Genomic DNA, 26,516 nt, shown 5'->3' with positions numbered 1-26,516 from the left:
GTATAGTGGTGTTTAGTGCGCAGTATATAGTAGTGTATAGTGGTGTATATTGGATTCGTAAATATTACAGCTTCCGTCCTAGGACGGGCAAACAAGCTAGTGAATAGTTATTGGTCGTGAAAGCCTACAAGTTAAACCGTTTCTTTAGAGGTTGCGTTTCTCTCTCATCATCATCGTCGCGGTGGCTAGGAGATGTTAACTACCTCGCCTGGCATACAGGAGGTCGTGGGTTCGATCCTGACCCTGAAGACGCAAGAAGCAGGTGGATTGCTTCACTATTCTGGCAGATCGCCTGATGATGCTGGTTGTGGTAATTACGAGCGAAACGTCATGGTACTCAAATTGTAAACGTGGATTTACTCTCCAACACACTGGTGGGCTGAAGTAGTACACTACACACTATATACTACACACTACACTATACACTACACACTACACTATACACTACACCATACACTACACTATACACTACACTATACTCTACACTATACTAGTAAACGAATTGGCGCGTTTACGTGACAAACCTTACTGGCTGTGTCGGGTGGTGGAGGGTTAAGACACATTTATTTATACTTACGCGATCGAACCCCAAAACCCTTTATTGTGAATAATATTGGTCGCGAAAACGTACGTGCTCAACTGTGTGCGTCTATCGCAATTTCCACTACACGTAGTGCACCCGACCCATTGCATGTGTTTTTCTTTCGACGACAATTTAAATCAACAAAGATCCCCCCACACACGCCCACCACTCCCCACGAGTGCCGGATCTGGGATGCAAGGAGAGAGCGAGAGAGGGATCTGGGGGGGGGAGAGTTGATTGATTGATTGGCCCTCTGCTCATCGGGTGGTTGATTCAACGCCAGGCAAGCCTCTCTCGCGACTCCACGACGTGGAACACGGCCACCTGCTCACGCGGACCCCGTGCGGCCACCCACTGCCGTCCGTTGATCTGCCGCTGGCCGCGATGAGGAGGTCGCGATGAGGAGGCCACGCGGGGCCGCCTCTGGCCACCGCTGTCGCGAGCGAGACGAGGCGGAGGGACGCAGCGCCGAGTGAGCGAGAGGTAATCGCGGGGCGAGAGAGACACGGCGGGCGGCGGGGTGGACACGGAGACAGGGATGGTCGAGAGACACACGGGGGTAGACATCGAGGTGCAAAGATACAGAGACAGAGAGAGACACAGAGGCAGATGGAAGAGACGCAGATACAGAGATCGACGGAGAGAGTAGACAGAGGCACGGAGGTAGAGATAGAGAGATATTACAGAGAGAGACATACACAAATAGACAGACAGAGTGACAGTTACAGAGAGAGACAGGGAGGAGACAGGGAGACACACAGACACAGGGAGGGAGACACAGAGGTACCATGGGAGGGACACACACAAATGAGGTTAACCCATATCCACCGCTGCTGCTAATTGTTGTAAAGTAATAAACTATTGAGCCATCAGCTCCTTGTAAAAACCAAATCTTTATATAAACGAAACAGCATTGTCCACAGATTCTCCGGTTCTTGTTGAGGATGAGACGGATTCAGTGGTTGACAGTGAATGACCAAGTTGACCGAATGAGTTAAAAATAAAATTAAGTTAACCGTGAGGCCAAAATTTGGGCAGTCAGATGATCAAATAACAACCGCCAAGAGTGGAATTGAATAGTGTCCCATTGGAACTAGCATGGGTTATAATAATTCACGTACATACACACGTGTGTGTGTGTGATTCTGGGTTACCGTGTGCCGTGCTGGTCTTCATAGGTGCCACTCGCTAACAGGACTCGCCCCCAAACAGTCTGCCCAGGTTTGAAGTGTTCGTGACTGCAGGGATCCATACTATTTGGTTCTTTCGGTAAAGTCACGTAGGTATAAAATAAAATAAATCACGACGTTTCGATTGCAACACAAGCAATCATCATCAGGTGGGAAAACCACAGCGATACTTTTTTTGCTGAAGTGTTCAGGCTATAAAGGGGGAATCTTTGTCTCTGGTTACCAAGGTCCATGGCAGAACAGCCCTCAAATCAACTGCCGGATGAAGGCCGCCTTTGCGTGGGCTTGGTTGACCATTCTTCACCACGCCGGCCAGTACAGGTTAAGTGGGGACCTAGTGAGCACACGCCAATGTTGGCGTGTCGTTGAAACCGTTGGCCCAACGTCTGACCAACGTTGGCATGTGGTTTGGACCACCGTTATCCCAACGTGCAACGTGCCACGTTTACTGGGTGGGGTGCCGCACCACGTCGGGTCTACACTTGCTGCTCCTGATGTTAGCCGTGGCGGTGGGAGGGGGGTGGGGATCGAACTCAGGTCGCCAAGTTCATGCCCCCCCGCCCTCCCCAGCGCGTGACCGATGGCGATGATGATGATAATGATGATGACATCTCTTGACAAGGGCCGGGTCCCCACCGAGGCTGCGCTGGTCAGGATGCACTGGGCTGTGCGCTTGGTTCTGTCCGTGTGGTGCTCCTCACTCTGCCGCCCGGCGCACGCACAAGGTGAGACCGGGTTGCAATCTCCACCGTGTGGCTCACGATAATCTATTATTGTTGTTGTTGTTGGTGCTCTTAAGAGCGATATTGATCGTGGTTGTGAAGCCGCCCCGACCACGACCGTTCCCACCCACCACTACCACTGCTGTGTCCGCACACTCTCCCCTCCTTCCCACCACTCCTACAAACCCTCCCACCACCACAACCACACAAACCAGCCCAACCGCGCCATCTGTCTGGAGTAGAGGTCGCAAACAGGTTTTGATTCCTTACCCGTACCCGGCCGGACCAGGGTCGCAAACGGGTACCCGTACCCGTACCCGGCCGTACCCGTACCCTACCCGTACCCGGCTGGGTACGGGTAGGGTACGGGTATCGGGTACCTGATTGCGACCTCTGGGATGAAGCCATGTTGCAGGCGCGGGTGGGTTGATTCTAGGAACTTGAATCATGAGAAGAGACAAGACGTTGGGAAATGAGTGACAAACAGTTACTCACCAGTGACTCACGGTCTACCCGTACCCGGCCACACCAGGGTCGCAAACGGGTACCCGTACCCGGCCGGGTACGGGTAGCTGGGTATCGGGTAGGGTACGGGTATCGTGTACCCGGTTGCGACCTCTGGTCTGGAGGAAGGGATGGGTGGGGCATAAACAGAAAGGGGCAAGACCAAAAAGAAGAAAGTCGCAGAGCCCAAATAGGAAGAGGCGGGGCCTGATCAGTAAAGGGTGGGGCCTGATCATTAAGGGGTGGGGCCTAAGCAGGAAGGAGTGGGGTCTAAAGAGGAAGGGCCCGGGTTTACAGAGGTTGAACTTCTCTGTTGATTTCAGGTAATGGAAGCGTAAAATAAAATGCGAGCAGCAGGCATCACACGGGTAGTGCCACAGATAGTCACAGGCCAACTATTATAAATAATTGTACCTTTTTTTTAGAATACTGTTCGCGTAAATTGCTTCTCAAAACACTTTTTGATCGGGCATAGTTTTCCCATGGAGGGTGCGGGAAACTGCAGACGATTGGAGTTAAGGCAGCCAGAATCGCCGCTAATTGTGGTCCGATAATTGGGACATTTCTTCACGTGGGAGGAAAACCGGAGTACCTGGACAAAACCCACGCATATGAGAGCAGGTAGCACTCAGTCTCCTTACAGATGGAAATGACTCCTCTACTTGCTCTACTGCCCTATCACCACATCCATTATATTTCCAGCTGTGGTCAGCTGCTACTCGCTAACAGCACTTGCCCCAACAGTCTGTAAAGGCTACACGGGGGACCTTTGTCTTTCTGCGCAGTGCGCGTGCTGTGCGTGCCGGAGCGCACCTTCGTGTCGGTGCAAGAGAACAGCGCCGGGGGCCTCCTCGTCGTGACGTTCACCGTGCCGCCGCTGGGCCCCACCTCGTCCTCCTCCTCGCCCCCCCTGACCCCGCGTGACCTCACGTGGGCCCTCGCGGGGCCCAACTCCACGTGGTTCTACGTGGACGACGCCGGCGGTCTGCGGCTCGACCCGGGGCGATCACTCGACGCGGAGGTGCGATGGCAAATCGAGTCACGGGCGCGCACCCGCTCGCTCACCCGCTCGCTCGCCCGCTCACTCGCCCGCACACCCACTCGCTCGCCCGCTCACCCACCTGCTCGCTCACCCACTCGCTTGCACGCCTGCTCGCTAGCCCACTCACCTACTCGCTCGCTTGCCCACTTGCTCCCAAGCTCACTCACTCACTCACCCGCTCGCTCGCTCGCCCACTCACCCACTCACTCACTCGCTCGCCCACTCACCCACCCATTCGCTCACCCATTTGCTCACTCACCCACTCACTGGCTCGCCCATTCACCCACTCACTCACTCACTCACCCACTTGCTTACTTACCAACACCCCAGCACTCATCCACTCACAGGCTTACACTTGATCCCGCGTATCGCTTAAATCATACACAGCTCACAACAGCATTCACCTACTTATGCTGACACCAGTGTGATGACCGAAAGATTACCCCAAGCCAATATGCAGCCTAATGGCTATTTGAAAATAATCAAAGGTCTCCGATTGGTAGAAAGAGGCCTCCACGGTGGTAAACTTTTAAAGGGATTGGAGGAATAAGAAATGAGTGACAAACGGTTACTCACCAGTGACTCACGGCCTACCCGTACCCGGCCTCACCAGGGTCGCAAATGGGTATCCGTACCCGGCCGGGTACGGGTAGCCGGGTATCGGGTAGGGTACGGGTATCAGGTACCCGGTTGCGACCTCTGCCACGCGCTCTGCGTGTCGCCCACACACTCGGGGTGGGGGGAGAGGCGTTTGGGCACCAGCGAGGGCGTTAACCGCGTTGTGGAGATGAGTGCTGCTGCCCCCTGTGGTGAACCCGCGCACAGAACATGACGACCCCGGTGCTGAGGGTGGACGTGACCTGCAGCCACGGAGTGGAACACACAGAGGTACCGGGGCAGCACGCGTCACCGGCAGACAGCGTCATTGCGGTTATTACGTCTATAAGGTCCGGCCAGTTCACCGGCGTTGCTTCAAGCGAGCCTGACCCCGCTAATGAGACGCCGCCTTTTGCGTTTAGTGTTTTGTTATTGTCCTTCTCCGCACCTCCAATTAACACGGTTGGCTACGTACCAGTGTCGAAATCAGTATTTGCCTACAAACACCTGTCATTTCACCCGCCATTGGTTCGAGCGAATCTGCCCGCTGATGGGACGATCAGCGCCGAAATCAGCTACGGAATTTTTGCTGCAATAATGGCACTCCCGGAAGGTTGCGGGAAGTTGGGGATCCAGCACCCTGGGGTCGCGTGAAGGTCGAGTGTGAACGGAAGGCTCTCTCGCTGCGGTGCGTGCGTGCGATCCACAGCACTCGATCCTCGTGCAAGTGACCAACTTGAACGACAACCAGCCCCGGTTTGAACGAGACGTCTACCTGGTCGACATTAACGAGGTACAGACAACCGATCTCCCGCGCATACTGTTTGGGGGCAAGTGCAGCAAGTGTAGACCCGACGCGGTACGGCACCCCACCCAGTAAACGTGGCACGTTGGGATAACGGCGGTCCAAACCACATGCCAACGTTGGTCAGACGTTGGAACAACTGTTTCAACGACACGCCAACATTGGCATGTGCTCACTAGGTCCCCACTTAACCTGTACTGGCCGGCGTGGTGAAGAATGGTCAACCAGCCCCACGCAAAGGCGACCTTCATCCGGCAGTTGATTTGAGGGCTGTTCTGCCATGGACCTTGATAACCAGAGACAAAGATTCCCCTTTATAGCCTGGACAGACTGTTTGGGAGCGAGCGCTGTTAGCGAGTGGCACCTATGAAGGCCGCAACGGCACACGAGGGGGTGGGTGGCCAGCACCGCGCCCCGGGCCGCCTTTGTCTCCCCGGGTAACTCATTTGAGGCTGAGTCGACCTAGGGGAGGCCCACGACCGGTTTGGGCAATCGTCGCCGGTGTTTTGGTGGCCGCGAGCGGGCATCGAACCCGGGTCTCTGGCCGGGTTCGCAGCGATTGCGATTTTATTTGCGATTACATTTTTTAAAGTCAAGCTTCAGTTCAATATTCACTGTGTAATAGATTTAAAACATGTGATGTGGAGCATTGCCGCATGATACCATCACAATATGAACTGCTCTATATATTATAATGCAAGGATGAGAACTTAAAAGATATGAATTGCTTCCAACGTGTATTTAATAAAATGTTTTAATTTAAATGGAACAATCAAACATATAACAATTGTTAAGATAAATAAATAAAGTTATTATAATAAAAAAAAAAATTCCAATAAGAAAGTAATAGGACTTTTCAAATCGCAGCCTTTGCGCATTGTTTAAAATTTCGATTTGAAATCGATTAATCGTTCAGCCCGAGTGCAGAGTGCCACCTTGACGTTGCAATTCAGCAGCGGCGGCGATATTATGGTTCACGATCTCGATGCCAATGGCAGAGTCGGAATCTTGATTTTCAAATTTCAGTTTCATTTATGAGGTATAACCCTGTGAGTCATGCGGCTCTTGACTTGGGTGCAACCGCAACAAAACAAAAACATGAACAAAAAACATCTTTACTTGCACGTGTGTCGTGCAAGTAAAGATGTTTCTGGTTCACCCGGACCCAGCCACAACGAGAGAGAGAGAGGGGGCTTCAGCAGAGAGAGACTTCGTGTCGTGTCGCTGTTCCTCCTCCGTTGAAGGAGCGTAGACCACAGTGGGTTTCCATGCTGTGTTGATGTACCATGCTGTGTTGATGTTCCATGCTGTGTTGATGCTCCATGCTGTGTTGATGTTCCATGCTGTGTTGATGTTCCATGCTGTGTTGATGTTCCATGCTGTGTTGATGTTCCATGCTGTGATGCTGTACTACGCTGTGTTGATGTACCATGCTGTGTTGATGTACCACGCTGTGTTGATGTTCCATGCTGTGTTGATGTTCCATGCTGTGTTGATGTTCCATGCTGTGTTGCTGTACTACGCTGTGTTGATGTACCATGCTGTGTTGATGTTCCATGCTGTGTTGATGTACCACGCTGTGTTGATGTACCATGCTGTGTTGCTGTACCACGCTGTGTTGATGTTCCATGCTGTGTTGATGTTCCATGCTGTGTTGATGTACCATGCTGTGATGCTGTACCATGCTGTGTTGATGTACCATGCTGTGATGCTGTACCACGCTGTGTTGATGTTCCATGCTGTGTTGATGTTCCATGCTGTGTTGATGTACCATGCTGTGATGATGTACCATGCTGTGTTGATGTACCATGCTGTGATGCTGTACCATGCTGTGTTGATGTACCATGCTGTGATGATGTACCATGCTGTGTTGCTGTACCATGCTGTGATGCTGTACCACGCTGTGTTGCTTACCATGCTGTGTTGATGTACCATGCTGTGTTGATGTACCATGCTGTGTTGCTGTACCATGCTGTGTTGATGTACCATGCTGTGTTGATGTACCACGCTGTGTTGCTGTACCACGCTGTGTTGATGTACCATGCTGTGTTGATGTACCATGCTGTGTTGCTGTACCATGCTGTGTTGATGTACCATGCTGTGTTGATGTACCATGCTGTGTTGATGTACCACGCTGTGTTGCTGTACCACGCTGTGTTGATGTACCATGCTGTGTTGATGTACCACGCTGTTGCTGTACCACGCTGTGTTGATGTACCACGCTGTTGCTGTACCATGCTGTGTTGATGTACCATGCTGTGTTGTTGTTCCATGCTGTATTGCTGTACCACGCTGTTGCTGTACCACGCTGTGTTGATGTACCATGCTGTGTTGATGTACAATGCTGTGTTGATGTACCACGCTGTGTTGCTGTACCACGCTGTGTTGATGTACCATGCTGTGTTGCTGTACCATGCTGTGTTGATGTTCCATGCTGTGTTGATGTTCCATGCTGTGTTGTTGTACCACGCTGTGATGCTGTACCATGCTGTGATGCTGTACCATGCTGTGATGCTGTACCATGCTGTGATGCTGTACCACGCTGTGTTGCTGTACCACGCTGTGTTGATGTACCACGCTGTGATGCTGTACCATGCTGTGATGCTGTACCATGCTGTGATGCTGTACCACGCTGTGTTGCTGTACCACGCTGTGTTGATGTTCCATGCTGTGTTGCTGTACCATGCTGTGTTGCTGTACCACGCTGTGTTGATGTACCACGCTGTGATGCTGTACCATGCTGTGATGCTGTACCATGCTGTGATGCTGTACCACGCTGTGTTGCTGTACCACGCTGTGTTGATGTACCACGCTGTGATGCTGTACCATGCTGTGATGCTGTACCATGCTGTGATGCTGTACCACGCTGTGTTGCTGTACCACGCTGTGTTGATGTACCATGCTGTGATGCTGTACCACGCTGTGTTGATGTACCATGCTGTGATGCTGTACCATGCTGTGATGCTGTACCATGCTGTGATGCTGTACCACGCTGTGTTGATGTACCATGCTGTGATGCTGTACCATGCTGTGATGCTGTACCATGCTGTGATGCTGTACCACGCTGTGTTGATGTACCATGCTGTGTTGCTGTACCACGCTGTGTTGATGTACCACGCTGTGTTGTTGTTCCACGCTGTGTTGCTGTACCACGCTGTGTTGCTGTACCACGCTGTGATGCTGTGTGGTGGCACCACACTGCTGCGCTGCCGCTCGCTGTCTGCAGCTGTCTCCCGTCGACTCGACCTTCGTGAGCGTCAAGGCCACGGACCTCGATGGTGACGCCATCCGATACGTCCTGGACCCCAACTCCGTGCGTGGCGTGGTCCCAACCACACACCACCTGCACCACCACCTGCACCACCACCACCACCACCTGCACCACCACCACCACCACCACCTGCACCACCACCTGCACCACCACCTGCACCACCTGCACCACCACCTGCACCATCACCACCTGCACCACCTGCACCACCACCTGCAGCACCACCACCTTCACCACCACCACATGCAACCCCACCACCACCACCTGCACCACCACCACCTGCACCACCACCACCTGCACCACCACCTGCACCACCACCTGCACCACCACCGCCTGCACCACCACCACCTGCACCACCACCACCTGCACCAGCACCACCACCACCGCAACAGCCGCTTAGTGGCCGTGACGTCACCACGCCGCTTGTGCCAGGCTAGGTGCCCCTGTGTCTGCGTGCGTAGTGTAGCGGTCAGCGCTACGCTGCGCTACGAACCCGGCAGTGACCCCGAGTTCGATTCGCGCTCATGGCCAACACCGGTGACGATTATCTGAAACGGTCCTGGGCCTCCCCTAGGTCTACTCAGCCTCAAATTAGTACCCGGTGCGATGTGTAAACATCGCAACTGGTGAGACAAAGGCGGCCGGGCGTGGTGCTGGCCACCCACCCCCTCGTGTGCCGTGCCGGCCTTCATAGGTGCTGTTCGCTAACAGCACTTGCCCCTCCAGTCTGTTAAGCCTATACGGGGCATCCTTGTCTGTGTGTGTACGAGGTGGGTGCCCCTGTGTGTGTGTGCGCACGTGCGTGCAGAACGGAGTGGAATTCTTCACCATCACTCTGCCGGGCAGTGGCCGGATCAGCCTGTACCGGCCACTCGATTTCGAGGAGCTCACGGACCTGAGGCTCATCGTCTACGCCGAGGTGCAGCCCCCGATGGCTGCGGCTCTCGCTCCCCGGTCGCACTGGGAGTGCGCAGGCGGTGCAACTGCACCGGGGCCCACGGATTTCAGGAGGGACTATAAGAGAGTGGGGGTTGGCGGGGAGGGGGGGATGAGACAAGGGACGGGGTCCAAGTTTTGTTCCGTGCCCCAGGGCGCATACCAACCGCGCTGCTATTCCCCTAGGGCTCATTGTTAGAGCCAGACTAAGGCTCCCCTAGGATTGACTGTGAAATCCAGAGGTTCACAGAGCCAGACTAAGGCTCCCCTAGGGTTGATTGTGAATTCCAGAGGCTCACAGAGCCAGACTAAGGCCCCCCTCTCCTAGAGTGGAGCTGAATGGACTGTAGCCCGCATGCCCAGCCACCACATGCCTAAATAGCTTTTGTTCGGACTGATGAAGGGGGCTAGAGAGGAGATGGAGTGATGTGGTACAAGAGTATGTGGAGCTCAGTGGACTTGCCTATGACTGGTAGCAGTGCTAAGATCAGCCTCCATAGAGGAGGCTCGTGAAGGACGCTACTGGGCAGTTGGAGACAGTCGCCTTTTAACAACAGCAGAGGGCAGAGGAGCGACGCTCACAACAATGAGCGGAGCGCCGGGCGGCTAAAACGCAGCAAGTTGGCACAGTGGGGAACACATCTGCCAGTCATCTCAGTCGGTAAACCCGCAGCACACACTTCACGTCATAGCCCGAAGGTGCACCTAGCCTGGCACAAATGCCGTGATGACGAACGGCGGTCGTTGTTGTTGTTGTCCGTGTGTGGATGCGGTGGTGCCGCCCGTCACCAGGAGTTCTCCACCACGGAGCGTTACCGCGCCACCGCCACGGTGTGGGTGACGGTGCGCGACGGGGACGACATGTACCCGCACTTCCTGCCGTGCCGGCTATCCGGGCCGGACGGTGCCAGCCAGCACGGTCCGGGAGACGCGGTCAACATCACCGACACCGCCGTCACGGCGCTGTCCACGCCGCTCTGCCTGCCGCCCACTTACAACGCGACCGTCCGCCAGGGCGAGATCCAGGTGGGCGCGGCGTGGCCTGGCGCACTCCCGCCGCTTGTTTTCCACTGGCACACGCGAGCCGAGCCGGCGCGGGGCCAGCGCGGTACGGCTGTTTGTATTTTTCCTCCGGGGGCCAACCGGGGCCGGAGGTGGCGGGGATGATGCCGCAATGGGCGTCGTCTGTCGACGTCGCCCATTGCGGCACGGCTCGGCTCGGCTTGCGCAGTGGAAAAATTAAACCTGAGCCGCGATGGCCTGGCTCGAATCTCAACGAGGCCGTCGTGACGGCTGTTGTTGTTGTTGTTGCCGCCGTTGCTCCGCCAGACATCGCCGTTCGTGTTCAGCCCCGGTCCGATCCTGGCAGAGGACGGAGACAAGGGTCTGAACACACGCATCACCTACACCATCGCCCAGGGTGAGCGCACACACCCACCCACTCACCACACACCCCGCGACAAGAACTCACCCACTCACCACACTCTCCGTGACAAGAATTCACCCACTCACCACACTCTCCGTGAGAACTCACCCACTCACCGCACTCTCCGTGAGAAGAACTCACCCACTCACCGCACACCCAGCGACAAGAACTCTCCCACTCACCGCACTCTCTGTGAGCACTCACCCACTCACCGCACACTCAGCGGGTACTCACCCGCTCACGGGAAGGGAGAGCGATGCACCAACCCTCGCTGCTGCCTCCACAGTGCTCGATCACAGGCCACGGCCACGTGGCAGTGTGTCCACCAGCAGCACCGCTACCTCGCTACTGACGCTCACTCGTCTGTTTCCCTCTTTTACACAAACACGCTGCCACGGCTGATGCTGCTGCTGCTCTTTGTGTCGCGGTCAGAGGAGCCTGCGGGTCACGTGAGGATCGACGCAGCCACTGGGAACGTGACTCTGGTCCGAGCGGTGCGCGATCGATTCCAGGTTCCCCAGATCAACTTCCAGATCATGGTGAGATCCATCAGAGACCGCTCTGTCTGTGTGTCACTGCCTAGAGACCCCATCAGAGACCGCTCTGTCTGTGTGTCACTGCCTAGAGACCCCATCAGAGACCGCTCTGTCTGTGTGTCACTGCCTAGAGACCCCATCAGAGACCGCTCTGTCTGTGTATCACTGCCTAGAGACCCCATCAGAGACCGCTCTGTCTGTGTGTCACTGCCTAGAGACCCCATCAGAGACCGCTCTGTCTGTGTATCACTGCCTAGAGACCCCATCAGAGACCGCTCTGTCTGTGTGTCACTGCCTAGAGACCCCATCAGAGACCGCTCTGTCTGTGTGTCACTGCCTAGAGACCCCATCAGAGACCGCTCTGTCTGTGTGTCACTGCCTAGAGACCCCATCAGAGACCGCTCTGTCTGTGTGTCACTGCCTAGAGACCCCATCAGAGACCGCTCTGTCTGTGTGTCACTGCCTAGAGACCCCATCAGAGACCGCTCTGTCTGTGTGTCACTGCCTAGAGACCCCATCAGAGACCGCTCTGTCTGTGTGTCACTGCCTAGAGACCCCATCAGAGACAGCTCTGTCTGTGTGTCACTGCCTAGAGACCCCATCAGAGACCGCTCTGTCTGTGTGTCACTGCCTAGAGACCCCATCAGAGACCGCTCTGTCTGTGTGTCACTGCCTAGAGACCCCATCAGAGACCGCTCTGTCTGTGTGTCACTGCCTAGAGACCCCATCAGAGACAGCTCTGTCTGTGTGTCACTGCCTAGAGACCCCATCAGAGACCGCTCTGTCTGTGTGTCACTGCCTAGAGACCCCATCAGAGACAGCTCTGTCTGTGTGTCACTGCCTAGAGACCCCATCAGAGACAGCTCTGTCTGTGTGTCACTGCCTAGAGACCCCATCAGAGACAGCTCTGTCTGTGTGTCACTGCCTAGAGACCCCATCAGAGACCGCTCTGTCTGTGTGTCACTGCCTAGAGACCCCATCAGAGACAGCTCTGTCTGTGTGTCACTGCCTAGAGACCCCATCAGAGACAGCTCTGTCTGTGTGTCACTGCCTAGAGACCCCATCAGAGACAGCTCTGTCTGTGTGTCACTGCCTAGAGACCCCATCAGAGACAGCTCTGTCTGTGTGTCACTGCCTAGAGACCCATCAGAGACAGCTCTGTCTGTGTGTCACTGCCTAGAGACCCCATCAGAGACAGCTCTGTCTGTGTGTCACTGCCTAGAGACCCCATCAGAGACCGCTCTGTCTGTGTGTCATTGTCTAGAGACCCATCAGAGACAGCTCTGTCTGTGTGTCACTGCCTAGAGACCCCATCAGAGACCGCTCTGTCTGTGTGTCACTGCCTAGAGACCCCATCAGAGACCGCTCTGTCTGTGTGTCACTGTCTAGAGACCCCATCAGAGACCGCTCTGTCTGTGTGTCACTGCCTAGAGACCCCATCAGAGACAGCTCTGTCTGTGTGTCACTGCCTAGAGACCCCATCAGAGACCGCTCTGTCTGTGTGTCACTGCCTAGAGACCCCATCAGAGACAGCTCTGTCTGTGTGTCACTGCCTAGAGACCCCATCAGAGACCGCTCTGTCTGTGTGTCACTGCCTAGAGACCCCATCAGAGACCGCTCTGTCTGTGTGTCACTGCCTAGAGACCCCATCAGAGACCACTCTGTCTGTGTGTCACTGCCTAGAGACCCCATCAGAGACCGCTCTGTCTGTGTGTCACTGCCTAGAGACCCCATCAGAGACAGCTCTGTCTGTGTGTCACTGTCTAGAGGCCTCAACTTCTTTCGCAACGTACGTAGCCGACCGTACTAAGCGGAGGTGTACGTGTGTGTATGTTGATCTTTTATCGCAACGTGCGTAGCCAACCGTGCTATCCAGAGGTGTGCAGCCAAATCAGCTGCCTGTGATTAGACCGGGTTCTCTAGGACGCCCACGAAGACACTGACATCGAGAATCTTATTAAACAATCCATTAGGCTAAAAATGCCCCCCTTAGCTGCCAGGCTTAGGGTGGTGAGATGCTGCCCGCCTGCTGTGTGGCGCGGAGGTGACTCGAAGGGATCTCGGAGGTAGCTCCGCTATGTCCACTTCCCGTTCGACCAACAGGGGAGGGCTGCGTTGCCGCATTGCCGCGTGAGCGTTCCCAATGGGGTTGTTTAGTCCCTCGGCGCGACACCGGTAGGACTCGATTGCGCATAACCGGGGAAAGGCGGCGGAGTGGATCGTCGTCATCGTCGTCGCGGTTGTGTCCCGTCGCGCGGCTCGGCCTGCGATGCCTTTGCCGGGTTCCACGGGAACTGCATGTACGGTGCGAAAGAAGTTCAACGTACATGCGTGCTTCCTCCACGCCTCCGATTAGCACGGTTGGCTGCTACGTACGGTGCAAAGGACGCACAGCATATGTGCTACATACGTAATGCTGCATTGGAAGGAAGCTGTTGGCACGTGGCGAAACGTCGGACACCGCGCACATCGGAGAGAGAGCGCCCGCGGCCGTGGCAGCAGCGCAACGGCATAAACCCACGCCGGGGAGGTGGGGAAAATAAGTACCGCTCTGTGCCGGCCCACCACAGTCTACACAACAACAACAGCAGCAGCAGCAACAACAACAACATCGTGCATTTATACTGTGCCCGTAACGCAACCAAATTGCACACAGCTGACGTCCCCCCTGTGATCCGCACCTCAAACAAATCCCCCACGATGCTGGCGTACGACAACGAGAGGAGTTGGTGCCAACGCTGCCGCGCGAGGTCGCACGTTTGGCGCGGTGGTCGTTTCTGCTGACCGTGCGTCAGAGGTCGCAACCGGGTACCCGATACCCGTTTGCGACCTCTGCTGTGCGTGACGAACGACCGAACGAATCAAGCCCCCTTCCCCGTCGTCCGCTGTCCCCCCCTCCCCCCGCCCAGGCAGCGCAGGTTGACGACCCGCGCAAGTTCGCGGTGGCGGTCGCGGTGGTGCGCGTGGTGTCGCTGAACCGCTGGGCGCCGGCGTTCCCCGGCGGCTACGAGGGGTTCGTGCGCGAGAGCTCGGGCGACGCCGTGCCGGTGTTCACCACGCGCGAGTCGGCGCTGCGTGTGCACGCGCTGGACCGCGACTTCCCCAACGTGCGAGCCGACACCGCCACCACCGCCGCCGCAACGGCCACTAACGACACTGACACCACCACCGCCGCCGTCACCACCACCCCCGCCACAACAACCACTAACGACACTGACACGACTTCCGTCACCCCACCACCGTCACCGCCGAGACCACCGCCACCACTATTACCACCACTGCCAACTACCGCCACCATCGCCACACCAATAGCAGTTCCACAACCACTGCCGTCCCCGCCACCGCCACTGTCACCACCACTGCCATCGCGACCACTACCGCCACCACCACTACCGCCACTACCACTGTCACCACCACCACCACTGCCATCTACCGCCACCATCGCCACACCAACAGCAGTTCCACAACCACTGCCGTCCCCACCACCGCCACCATCACCACCACTGCCATCGCGACCATTACCGCCACCACCACTACCGCCACCACCACCACCACCGTCGCACTTGTGCCAGGCACCTGAAGCATGGAAAGCTGCTCGCAGGAGGTCACGGAACCGACCCGGGCGTGACGGTTAAACTGACCGAGGTGACCGGCACCACCACATCTCTCGCCCTGTCTGCTCCCCCCAATCACCATCCCCCCCCCCAGGGTCTGAATCCCCGGGTGGAGTACTCGCTGATCGTCCCGGCCGGAGCGCGCGCCGAATGGTTCTACGTGACCCACGAGGGCTTCGTGCTCGCACGCGGAGACGCACTCACCCTGGGCCAGAGCTTCGCGCTGGAGGTGAGTGACGTGGAGCTCTACGCTGGGCGACAGAGCTCGACTCTTAGTGATAGAGCTCTACGCTGGGCGATGGAGCTCTACGCTGGGCGACGGAGCTCTACGATGGGCGACAGAACTCGACTCTTAGTGATAGAGCTCTACGCTGGGCGATGGAGCTCTACGCTGGGCGACGGAGCTCTACGCTGGGCGACAGAGCTCGACTCTTAGTGATAGAGCTCTACACTGGGCGACGGAGTTCTACGCTGGGCGACGGAGCTCTACGCTGGGCGACGGAGCTCTACGCTGGGCAATAGAACTCTGCTCTGTGTTAATTCAGAAACAGAGAATATCTATCGCCCGTCGCTGTGTTCACATTCAGAGGCAGGGATGCACTAGTTTTATTGTCTGCGCGTGTTTTCATTGTCGTTTTGCTTTCGTAAAAAAACGCGTCGATCTGCAAACTCCTGCAGGTGGTCGCCACCGACCAGGAGAGCTTCGACGTCGCGAGAACCTCGCTGAACATCGAAGTGATCGCGCAAGACGGTGAGTCGTGGCCCAGCCCCACCCCCGGAAGGCTACGGGGCCCCCAGCTCCTAGCGGCGACAGCGATCGTCGGGTAGGGGGGGGGCAGGCCCCCCCCCCCGCTTTTTAGTTACGTGCTGAGACGAGTCGCGCTTGTCGCGTGTCGAGCGCTCTCTCTGCGAGAGGCGCCACGGCTCGATTTGGAAAGACGAAATCGCCGTCTCGTTATTCGTCATCCCAGCCGGCTGGCCTCCAGTAAGGTGCAACATCTTCTTTTTTTGGGGGGGGGGGGGGGAATCACGTTTGACGTGATCGTAAAATATAAAAAAAAAGTTTAAAGAAAAAATAGAAATCTGATAAACTTTCGGTGGCTGATTTCACCGTACTTCACCATTCCAGTCCGTTTGTTTCTTCTGGTTTTTCCCTCCACATCTACAATCAACGCCACGCGTTGTAATTATTTGGCTGCTATACTTTTCCACGTGATGATGATATGATAAGCCACTTCGTTGATAGGCAGGACGCTACGTAGCTCAGTGAGGCCTTACCTGGTAAAAATAAATCAGAAAGTTAAATAGTAAATAGATACACTGGAATTGTGGCGAGGCAGCGAGAAGGAGGAGGGGGGGAGGCAAAGCTCACTAAAAAAACATTCCCAAAAAAATCAACATCAACTCAAATGACCCAATGGACGCGGTGAAATCTTCCGCGTTTTTTTGTTCTTTCGCCGACGGGCGGTAAAACCCGGGGCCCGTGGCGTGCGCCGCTTGAGCGAGCGAACGAGCGAGGTCTCTAGGAGCCGCTGCCCCGTCGGAGAGAGATTCTCGCACTCTTCACGCTCCACTTGGGGCGCTTGCCGAGGGCTCTCGCCGCTGCTCTCCTCGCCCCCCCGCCCTGGAGTGCCCTCGGCTCGGTCCCCCGAGGGCACTCCGTCACTCGCCGCTGCCGCTCCACCCACCGCCTCCCCCCCCCACGTCGAGCGCTCAAGCAGCCTCTCCTTCTTCTTGGTTCTTTCGGTAAAGTCACGTAGAATAGAAATAATAAAGTAATAAAAATAAAACATAATAAAATACAATTCTCACGACGTTTCGGCCACAACGCAAGCAGCCGTCCTCAGGTGAAGAACAGGTCTGTTCTTCACCTGAGGACAGCTGCTTGCGTTGTACTGCTTGCGTTGTGCAGCCGTCCTCAGGTGAAGAACAGGTCTGTTCTTCACCTGAGGACGGCTGCTTGCGTTGTGGCCTAAACGTCGTGAGAATTATTTTATTATGTTTTATTTTTATTATTTTATTATTTCCATTCTACGTGACTTTACCGAAAGAACCAAGAAGATCAGCCCCTCCTTGTGGAATGGAGAGAGATTCACCGAGCACGCGAACGCAAAGCTCGCGCTCTCTGAACGAGGTTGTTGGCGAGCGTGACAGGCTGCCCTTGTTTCGTCGGCACGTCGAAACGCCACCCGGGGCGTGCTCCGATTTTGACACCAAATGATGCACTCACCGGTGTGGTGAAGTATGGCCACACGAGCGAACAAGAGCATGGGGGAGGCCTTGTTCATCCAGCGGCTTTGTCAGTCGCGTTGCCTGATTACACGGAAAGAGTGATGATGATGGTGATGATGAAGGTGGTGATGATGACAAGTCAAAGATGATGATAATGACCATTACGACTATTACAATGGGGGTGATGACATCGACGACAAAGATTACGGATGCGTTCTTAGCGACGACGACGATGAGACCGCGATGACGTTCCCGACGATGCCAATGGGCTTCCCCAACCCCCCCACCCGGCGTTTGTCGCTACCTCAGTGAACTTCTACCGAGCGCGCGAGATGGGGATCCTGTCGGTGGTGCTGGCCAGCTGCCTGGCCGTGGCCTGTGCTGCCACGGGCCTCATGTACTACCGCATGCGCCTGCTGGGACACAAGGCCGACGACCCTCTGGCCCTCAAGGAGAGCCCCTACGTGGTAAGAGCGGCCCACACACTCGGTCCCGAGATCGGAGAGCGCGGCGAGAGGTGGCCGCCCCCTCCTGCTATATCACGGTGGCTAGGAGATGTTAACTACCTCGCCTGGTATACAGGAGATCGTGGGTTCGATCCCGACCCTGACGCCTGCTGCTGTATATTTGGAATTTGCGTCTCTCATCATCATCACGGTGGCTAGGAGATGTTAACTACCTCGCCTGGTATGTAGGAGATCGTGGGTTCGATGCTGACCCTGACGCCTGCTGCTGTATATTTGGAATTTGCGTCTCTCATCATCATCACGGTGGCGAGGTGATGTTAACTACCTCGCCTGCTATGCAGGAGATCGTGGGTTCGATCCCGACCCTGACGCCTGCTGCTGTATATTTGGAATTTGCGTCTCATCATCATCACGGTGGCTAGGAGATGTTAACTACCTCGCCTGGTATGTAGGAGATCGTGGGTTCGATGCTGACCCTGACGCCTGCTGCTGTATATTTGGAATTTGCGTCTCTCATCATCATCACGGTGGCGAGGTGATGTTAACTACCTCGCCTGCTATGCAGGAGATCGTGGGTTCGATCCCGACCCTGACGCCTGCTGCTGTATATTTGGAATTTGCGTCTCTCATCATCATCACGGTGGCTAGGAGATGTTAACTACCTCGCCTGGTATGTAGGAGATCGTGGGTTCGATGCTGACCCTGACGCCTGCTGCTGTATATTTGGAATTTGCGTCTCTCATCATCATCACGGTGGCTAGGAGATGTTAACTACCTCGCCTGGTATGCAGGAGATCGTGGGTTCGATTCCAAAACTGACGCCTGCTGCTGCATATTCGAAGTTTGCTTGTCTCTCTCCCCGTGGTCGCATGGATTTTTCTCCGGATCCTCCGGTTTTTCCCTCCACAATTATAATTGTGCGTATTTTGGCTGCTATGAATTTCCACGTGATGAGCCACTTCGTCGAGCTATCATTCATGGTGGCCAGGTCGCTTTTGAAAAAAAAGCTACATAGCTCAGTGGGCCCTTCATGGTGATGGAAAAATTTATAGTTTAGTTTTTACACCGCTCACTTCTGCCCCTGCTGGGCACACAGGGCCCCTACAAACGAAATCCGTGGACAAAAAAACTCACTGAGCCCCGGAGTGGAACATTACGGTTAAAGAACAAAATTGAGGAAATGGAGTGTCACTACAACCTGCACATGAAATTAAATATTTATTTGAAGTCTCTCGGCCTGAGTAACTTAAACCTGTGAGGCTAAATGGCCGGCATGTTGTGGGAGCATTTCTCTATCCACTGCTGGATGAAGGCCTCACCATGCCGAGTCAGTCATGTGGTGACGTAGCATTGCGCTGCGAATCCCGATGGCCTGAGTTCGATTCCCAGCCGCGACTAACACCAGTGGCGAGTGAGATCCGAATCGGTACTTGCCTCCCCTACCTCCTCCGACCCGCAATAACCATCGTGGTGAAGTATGGTCAAACGACCTGTCCAGAGTATGGGGGAGGCCTTGTTCATCCAGCAGTGCAATGACAAAGGGCTCGAAGCTGAACCAAGTTCAAATCACTTTCACGAGACTCCCAGTCGGCTGCATTAAAAAGTTTGGTGGAGATTTCGCAGATTTTTCTCTCTCTCCGTCGTTGAGCGCAACGAATGGGGCCGCGCACTTGGAAAGTCTGCAAATCCCGCAATGTGGTGTCACCGGTGGTGGCTGCAGGCCCGACCGGGGGCTCTACGTGGACGTTATTCGTTTATCAACAAAACTCAGTAACATAATTGCGTCACCGTTGTGCGAAATAATTATTTCATAATTAAGGTAACGGACTGATCACAATTGCAGTTGTTTTAAAAAAATAACAAGGACGAATGAGTTTCGATTTAAAGCTTTCGTGACTGCAGGGATTCATCTTCTTGGTTCTTTCGGTTACGTCACGTAGAATGGAAATAATAAAATATAAAATGTATTTCTTTTATTTTATTATTTCCATTCTACGTGACTTTACCGAAAGAACCAAGAAGAAGGACGTATGAGCTTTAGATTGTTTTTATAACAACTTGAGATCGAGCTGATATTTGATGCAACCACCCACCCCCAATGTTATTTCGTTTTACGAATCCTACGCCCCTTGAGCCTCTAAGAGCCCTCGGCTTTAGTTGCTTGGTGATCACTCCCGGCCGCTGCCCGCGTGTCGCTGGGGTTGAGCGCGCGTCGCTGTCGATGTGGTTGCGGGTGCGTGTCACTGTGGATGTGCCCCCCATGTGGTTATGCTTCATTCTAACACGCGTCGTCCTTTTGTTGTTGTTATCTTCTTTTTTTGTCCCCCGCATTTAAAATCGACTCTGAGACAGAGCCTCACAGACTACAGGATGGTAAGTGCTAGGGCCGGAAACACTACAGGGAACAAACAAAACTGATTGACAAATCAACGCTGAATAATGCCTATCAGCAGGGTTGCGGCCCCTCACACAAACGCTGCTGGGTTTTTTTGCTGGCGTACCACAGCTTTGCACAAACCGCGAGGGGCGCGTTAAGTGCGTGGTGGCGCAGAGGTTAAACTCAATCTCTTTAGGTCCCTGGATTCTGCCCTGGTTATAATGAGTCCTTGCTGGAGCCAGTGCGATGGAAGTTATTAAAGTAAATGGCTTGACAGACGGACGGACGGACACAGGCGGTTCCCTATGAATGATTCGTTTTAAGCCTGCAGACGACGATGAATACCTTGCACAGATTGGGACGGAATGATTGCGGTACTGCGTTTGTGGCAGCGGTGGCATTATTTAACGCGTCTAGAACGTGGTTCACAGGCACAAATTATAAAAATAAAAAAGGCATTTCGTCTATCATACTGCCCGAAAGAGGAAAACATATCCAATAGGTGACGTTTCAGGCAACGGGCCTTCTTTGAAACAAAGAGGTAGGGTCAGAGATGTTTTGAGTGTACAATAGAAACTTCACTCTGCATACATACACCGTGGGGCAGTGACGGAAATTGAACTCTGGTATTGTACGTGTGTACAGGGACTCCCCTACTTACGAACATTTGACTTATGAACTTTCAGAGACACGAACAAACCTGGTCTGTATGTCCAGTTGCCCGTTCGGACTGAGAGTCGTAAGTTCTACCCCCGTGCAATAGATGGCGGTGGTGGCATCTACATCTGCAGAACGTGAAGAACCAGTGGCATCTACATTTGCAGAACGTGAAGAACCAGTGGCATCTACATCTGCAGAACATGAAGAACCAGTGGCATCTACATCTGTAGAACATGAAGAACCAGTGGCATCTACATCTGTAGAACGTAAAGAACCAGTGGCATCTACATCTACAGAACGAGAAGAACCAGTGGCATCTACATCTGCAGAACGTGAAGAACCAGTTGCATCTAGATCTACAGAACATGAAGAACCAGCGGCATCTACATATACAGCAGATTATACTACTTTTAAAGCCATTCCCTGTTGGCAAGTAGAGGAGTCCCTCTATGTTGAACTTCTTTCGCACCGTACGTAGCCAAAGTTCAACATACATACACCATTGTCAGTGTTCAATTTCTGTCAACACTCCACGTTGTATATGCACACAGTGAACTTTCGAACTATGATACACTCAACAAACATTTCTGACCCTATCTATTACAAATCTTGTAGATTAAGTCTTAACGAGCATACAAACAAGAACCTATTTAGGAGGGCGATGTTCACAATATTAATCAATCTCCCTGGCATCTCTCTGCTACTGAAGAAGCCCCATTGCCCGAAACGTCGTCCACCGTATAACCTTTCCCTCTGCGGGGGCAGTGCTGGACGGCGTCATTATCGAGCGCGTTGCGAATCGTTGGGGCGCGTCGGTAGCGTCGAGCCAAGGATTAAAATCGAGTAACCACTCCGAATGGGGGCGAAGTCGGCAGCGGTGGCTGCGTAGCAGTTGAGAATCCAGCCCCAGCCCCAGACCACCCCCGCCGCCCCCGACTGCCACGGGAACGTGGAATTTCCACCGCTGCCGCGGCAACCGCCAGCGGAGAGGGAGGACGGCGCGACCCTGCCGCGGTGTTGTTTTGTGCCGAGCGGCAGGTGGCCATGGGGGTGTTTCGCCCGAAGTTCCGGACCAGCCACTCCGTGGAGGGGAACGGCGGCACGGCCGACGGAGGCTGCCACTTCTCTCCGCAGGACCAGGTGGCGAACCCGTATGCCACAGGTGAGTACACACACCTGTACATTAGGGGGTGAGTACACACACCTGTACTCTGAGGGGTTAGGGCACGCACCTGGACTACCTCCCCAGACCTCCCATGTGCAATGCCAGCCCTGTCTGTATAGTAATGAGATGCTTAAACATCCAAATTATATTCAATTGACTGTACGTCTCGTCTGCCCGTGTCTGCCCGTGTGTGTGTATCTTTGCCTCTCTGTCTGCCTATCTCTTTGCCTGCCTGTATATCTGCCTGTGTTTCTCTCTGCATGCCGACCTGTCCCTCTACCTGAATGTCTGCCTCTCTGCCTGTCTCTCCGCCCATTTGCCTGCCCCCCTCTCTCTCTCTCTGCCTGTCTGCCCACATTCCCCCCCTCTGTCTGCGTGTGTCTGCCTACCTGCCTGCCTACCTGCCTGCCTGTCCCATATCCTTGCTGCGCAGAAGCAGTCACGGCCGGGACGCCCCGAGACGCCCGCACGGAGGCCCCGGACGTGGTCCCTCCGCCGGCCACGGAGGGTGCCGCCATCTGCGCGGCCTCGGAGGGAGGCGACAGGGGGCCGGCGGGCCGCGGGGTGCGCTTCCACCAGGACGAGGTGGCCCCTGGCGGTGTCGCGGCAGCGGCGGCGACGCCGGGCCCTGGAAGGGAACGCAAGAGGCGCGGAGAGGCGGCCTCGGCGTTCTTCAGCGTCAGCGAGGGCACGCACTGAGCATCGCGGTGCTGGGCCCACAACCGCAAGGGAGCGGGGAGACGATGGGGAGGTGGAGGGAAATCGCATCGAGTGAACAGCCGCCAGGTCGTCGTTGGCGTCGTCTTCTTGTTCATCGTCTTCACGATCATCGTTAACGTGATGACCATCCTGAGCTCAGTCATCGTCGCGATCGTCATTGTTGTCGCCATCATCATGGTTACAACATCATCATCTTTAATTGCTCCATCTGCTTCTTGGCGTCTCTCTCTGCACGAGGGCAGGTCCCTGACTCTGTCCCCCACCATTCCGTGCCACCCCACCTCCTCACCCCACCTCCTCACCCCACCTCCTCACCCCGCCGTCCCCACGCCGCCCTGTGCCCTCCTCACTCGAGCCCTCCACCCCGGGGGCCGAGCGATGGAGATGACCTCCCATCCCCCTCTGCCTGCCCTCAGCAGGGTTTTGTTTTTAGGGTGCCACACTCGTGATCGGTGCATTTTTTAAAGAATAATAACGCATTATTTTTGAGGATCGGTGTGAATTAAATGCAGATCACGGTGCAAAGACAAAGATCCCCTGTGTAGCCTTTAACAGACTGTTAGGGCAAGTGCTGTTAACGAATAGCACCTATGAAGGATGGCACGGCACACGAGGGGGTGGGTGGCCAGCACCACGCCCGACCGCCTTTGTCTCCCCAGTGGCGATGTTTACACAACGCCCCAGGTACTCATTTGAGCCCGAGTCGGCCTAGGGGAGTCCCAGGACCGGTTCAGATAATATAATCCGTCACCGGTGTTGGCCGCGAGCGGGAATCGAACCCGGGTCGCCGGGTTCGTAGAGCAGCGTAGCGCTAACCGCTGCACCACCGCTCCCCACGATGCAAATCACAGCCACGTTGTGACCATTACGCGAACCGGAGGAATGAGGTCGAACGTGACGCAGTGGTTCCTAGCCCGCTTGGTGTGGGCACTGCTGGTGCAATAAATGAATTGAGGCCCCCCTGTCCCAATTCCCGATGCCCGTCTCTTCGTGGCCCGGAGCCTGCATGACACCTTCAAGCCTAAATTTCGATTTAAAGCTTTCGTGACTGCAGGGATTCATCTTCTTGGTTCTTTTGGTAAAGTCACGTAGAAGGGAAGTAATACAATAATAAAAATAAAACATAATAAAATAATTCTTACTTCCCTTCTACGTGACTTTCGGCCACAACGCAAGCAGCCGTCTGCTTGCGTTGTGGCCGAAACGTCGTGAGAATAATTTTATTATGTTTTATTTTTATTCTTTTATTACTTCCCTTCTACGTGACCTTCAAGCCCCGCTGCAGTTGCACCGCCTGCACACCCGATAGCTAAGCCACTGATGCGTCCCGAGATCACGATCACGGTAATGGATCGGGTGGGGCGAGGGGGGGGGTTTGTGAGCCGTTGTGCGCCCTGATGACTCGTCGGTAGTTCTAGACGCATGGACGCGTTCCTGAATCAAATCACAAAGTGCCGAATGAAAAGGCAGAAACATCGCGAAACATCCGGGCAGCTGTATAAGCGGTGGTAGTTTTGAAATTACTGACGAGAAATATTCGGCAACGGAAGTGTTTGTTTGAAAGAATTTAAATCACCAATGACTAAGTGGACGAAAATCTTCAAGGGTGACGATGACTAGAACTCATCAATACCATCATCATCACCAATGCCATCATCGCCACCACCACCATTACCACCACCACGATCACCATCACTACCACAATCATCACCGTCATCAACATCGCCACCATTCACCATGATAATGATCACCACCATCATCTACCCACCAAACACCAAAGCACGACCGATTGTGACGAAACAAAATTAACTCGTCCAAATGAAGACGCAGACTAAGATCACGTTATCAGAGACTCGAAGTGCATTAAGGATGACCAAAAATAGTAGTAAACTACAAATGTGAATAAAACATTCACTGAGTTCACTGATTGGCTGACATGATAAATATTTGTAGGAGGTCAATGCAACGCCCCTCACACCGACACCGAATAACCAAGAGCGTCCGACTAAACGCGTGACCGGTTTCGTCGACGAGACCGAGAGAACGACTCCACGAAACCCGCAGACGACTCACGACTCCACCAAACCTCTGTCGGATGTCGTAGACCAGACCGGGAGATTCTAGATTTGAAGTTTTAGTGACTGCAAGGATTCATACTCTTTGTTTTTTTTCGGTAAAGTCACGTAGGTAAGAAATGAAAATAAATTCAACCACGACGTTTCGGGCGCAACACAAGCGTCCTTCTTCAGGTAGGGACAACTTAGCCAAAGTTAAAATAAATTTAATTTTCAAAAATAAAATAAAAATTCGCTAAGTTGTCCCCACCTGAAGAAGGACGCTTGTGTTGCGCCCGAAACGTCGTGATTTAATTTATTTTCATTTTTTACCTACGTGACTTTACCGAAAAAACCAAAGAGTACAGATCGGGAGACTATAATCCAGGGTGTGACTTTGTTAAAATTTCTAGTTGGGGGGGGGGGTGGGGGACGTGGTGGAGGGGTGAAGTTATTTGAACAATTCCAAATATGAGAGTTTGTCTTCCGTGGGAAGAAACCGGAGCACCTCCGAAAGAAACCCCCAGTGCGCATAGGGCGGCGGACGCTCAAACCTCCGCCGCACAGATGGATACACCAATCCATTGCTACACCTACCATCTCCTGGCCACCTCACAGGCAAACCACAGCCTCGCAATGAAGAACCACTGGATTAAATTGTTCACTAGTGCTCAACGCTCGCATTGTGAATGCAAAATCGTTTTGATGGAGAGGTCCTGGGGATATAAAAAAAAGCTATTCTAGGAAATGAACCCCTCCAAGCCCTCTGCCCACCACCTGCCATAAATCTCACTCTGACTCAAGTCACCTACAGCTAAATCGACAGTGTCCTTATACAGCTGCCTTGCGTATGGAACTATTAAAATGTGCGTTAAACATGCGTCCGTGAATTGATTAGTGATTACAATAGAATGAATCGATGATTTTCTTTAAAAAATATGTCTATTGATTTGAGTTTTACTTTGCTGTTAATCGTTGTTTTGAAATGTGGTGGACTCTTGTGCGTAGAAGTCTACCGCGAAAGTAAAGTTCACCAACACGTGTGGCTCTGCATGGCGGTGGCGTGGATGTATAGACCAAAGGAATTATAATAATCCGTGCGTTTGGTATTTCCCCCATTATCGTTGCAAATAATATTACTGTATTAGTAAGGCGCTGTTGCAGAGACCGGTATAGTCTTCCACCAAAAGGGGTGCCGATGTTGATACCATGTGCTTTTTCGATTTAAAGCTTTCGTGACTGCAGGGATTCATTTTATTGGTTCTTTCGGTAAAGTCACGTGACTTTACCGAAAGAACCAAGAAGATGAAACCATGTGCTTTTATTCCCACTTCATTAATTCGGGCGGTGACGTCTCCAAACGTTGGCTAACGTGGACACCGTGACACCGGCGCACGTGGCCTACCACTCTGCATAACGTCACGGGATCTTTAATGTATAGCGTGGTACAGGCATCATGTAATTATGGCTGACACACACACAAGGTTTTAACCAGGGCGAGGCGATGTGTGCACGTTATGTGGCCAGGGGCTGTGTGGGGAGCAGTAACGCAGGGCCGTCCATAGAGGGGGTGCGAGGTCCATGGAAAACCACAATGTGTAATACGTCTGACAATGAC

At 54.0% G+C, this 26,516-nt stretch overlaps 1 protein-coding gene across 4 annotated transcripts; it reads left to right on the top strand.

Annotated features, from left to right (window-relative positions):
* The first annotated feature begins 586 nt into the window (after positions 1 to 586).
* LOC133360337 (cadherin-related family member 5-like) lies at positions 587 to 23,814 on the top strand. Of its 4 annotated transcripts, none has more exons than XM_061579005.1 (17): positions 587 to 1,066; positions 2,396 to 2,498; positions 3,785 to 4,020; positions 4,867 to 4,929; positions 5,348 to 5,431; positions 8,670 to 8,756; positions 9,520 to 9,630; positions 10,440 to 10,673; positions 10,977 to 11,067; positions 11,506 to 11,612; positions 14,519 to 14,716; positions 15,318 to 15,452; positions 15,902 to 15,974; positions 17,765 to 17,922; positions 20,275 to 20,295; positions 21,998 to 22,121; positions 22,561 to 23,814. In XM_061579005.1, the coding sequence occupies exons 2-17, from the start codon at positions 2,429 to 2,431 to the stop codon at positions 22,821 to 22,823; spliced, it is 2,055 nt and encodes a 684-aa protein (XP_061434989.1). In that variant the 5' UTR covers positions 587 to 1,066; positions 2,396 to 2,428; the 3' UTR covers positions 22,824 to 23,814. The 4 variants fall into 4 exon arrangements, with proteins under 4 accessions (XP_061434989.1, XP_061434988.1, XP_061434991.1 ...); XM_061579004.1 differs by having other exon boundaries at positions 588 to 1,066; positions 22,558 to 23,814; XM_061579007.1 differs by lacking the exon at positions 20,275 to 20,295 and having other exon boundaries at positions 588 to 1,066.
* Positions 23,815 to 26,516: the final 2,702 nt, after the last annotated feature.

This window comes from Lethenteron reissneri, chromosome 68, assembly GCF_015708825.2.
Source record: "Lethenteron reissneri isolate LAM-NWPU_2019-01 chromosome 68, ASM1570882v1, whole genome shotgun sequence".
Lineage (NCBI taxonomy): Eukaryota > Metazoa > Chordata > Hyperoartia > Petromyzontiformes > Petromyzontidae > Lethenteron > Lethenteron reissneri.
The sequence above is the reverse complement of the archived record's forward strand: the minus strand, read 5'-3'. Positions and strand labels throughout refer to the sequence as shown.

Excerpts from the sequence above, each read along its gene's own strand:
- LOC133360337 (XM_061579004.1), top strand. The coding sequence starts at position 2,429 with ATGCACTGGGCTGTGCGCTTGGTTCTGTCCGTGTGGTGCTCCTCACTC. Across the intron at positions 4,021-4,866 it reads GGCGATCACTCGACGCGGAG|AACATGACGACCCCGGTGCT; the intron begins GTGCGATGGCAA and ends ACCCGCGCACAG. Across the intron at positions 10,674-10,976 it reads TCCGCCAGGGCGAGATCCAG|ACATCGCCGTTCGTGTTCAG; the intron begins GTGGGCGCGGCG and ends TTGCTCCGCCAG.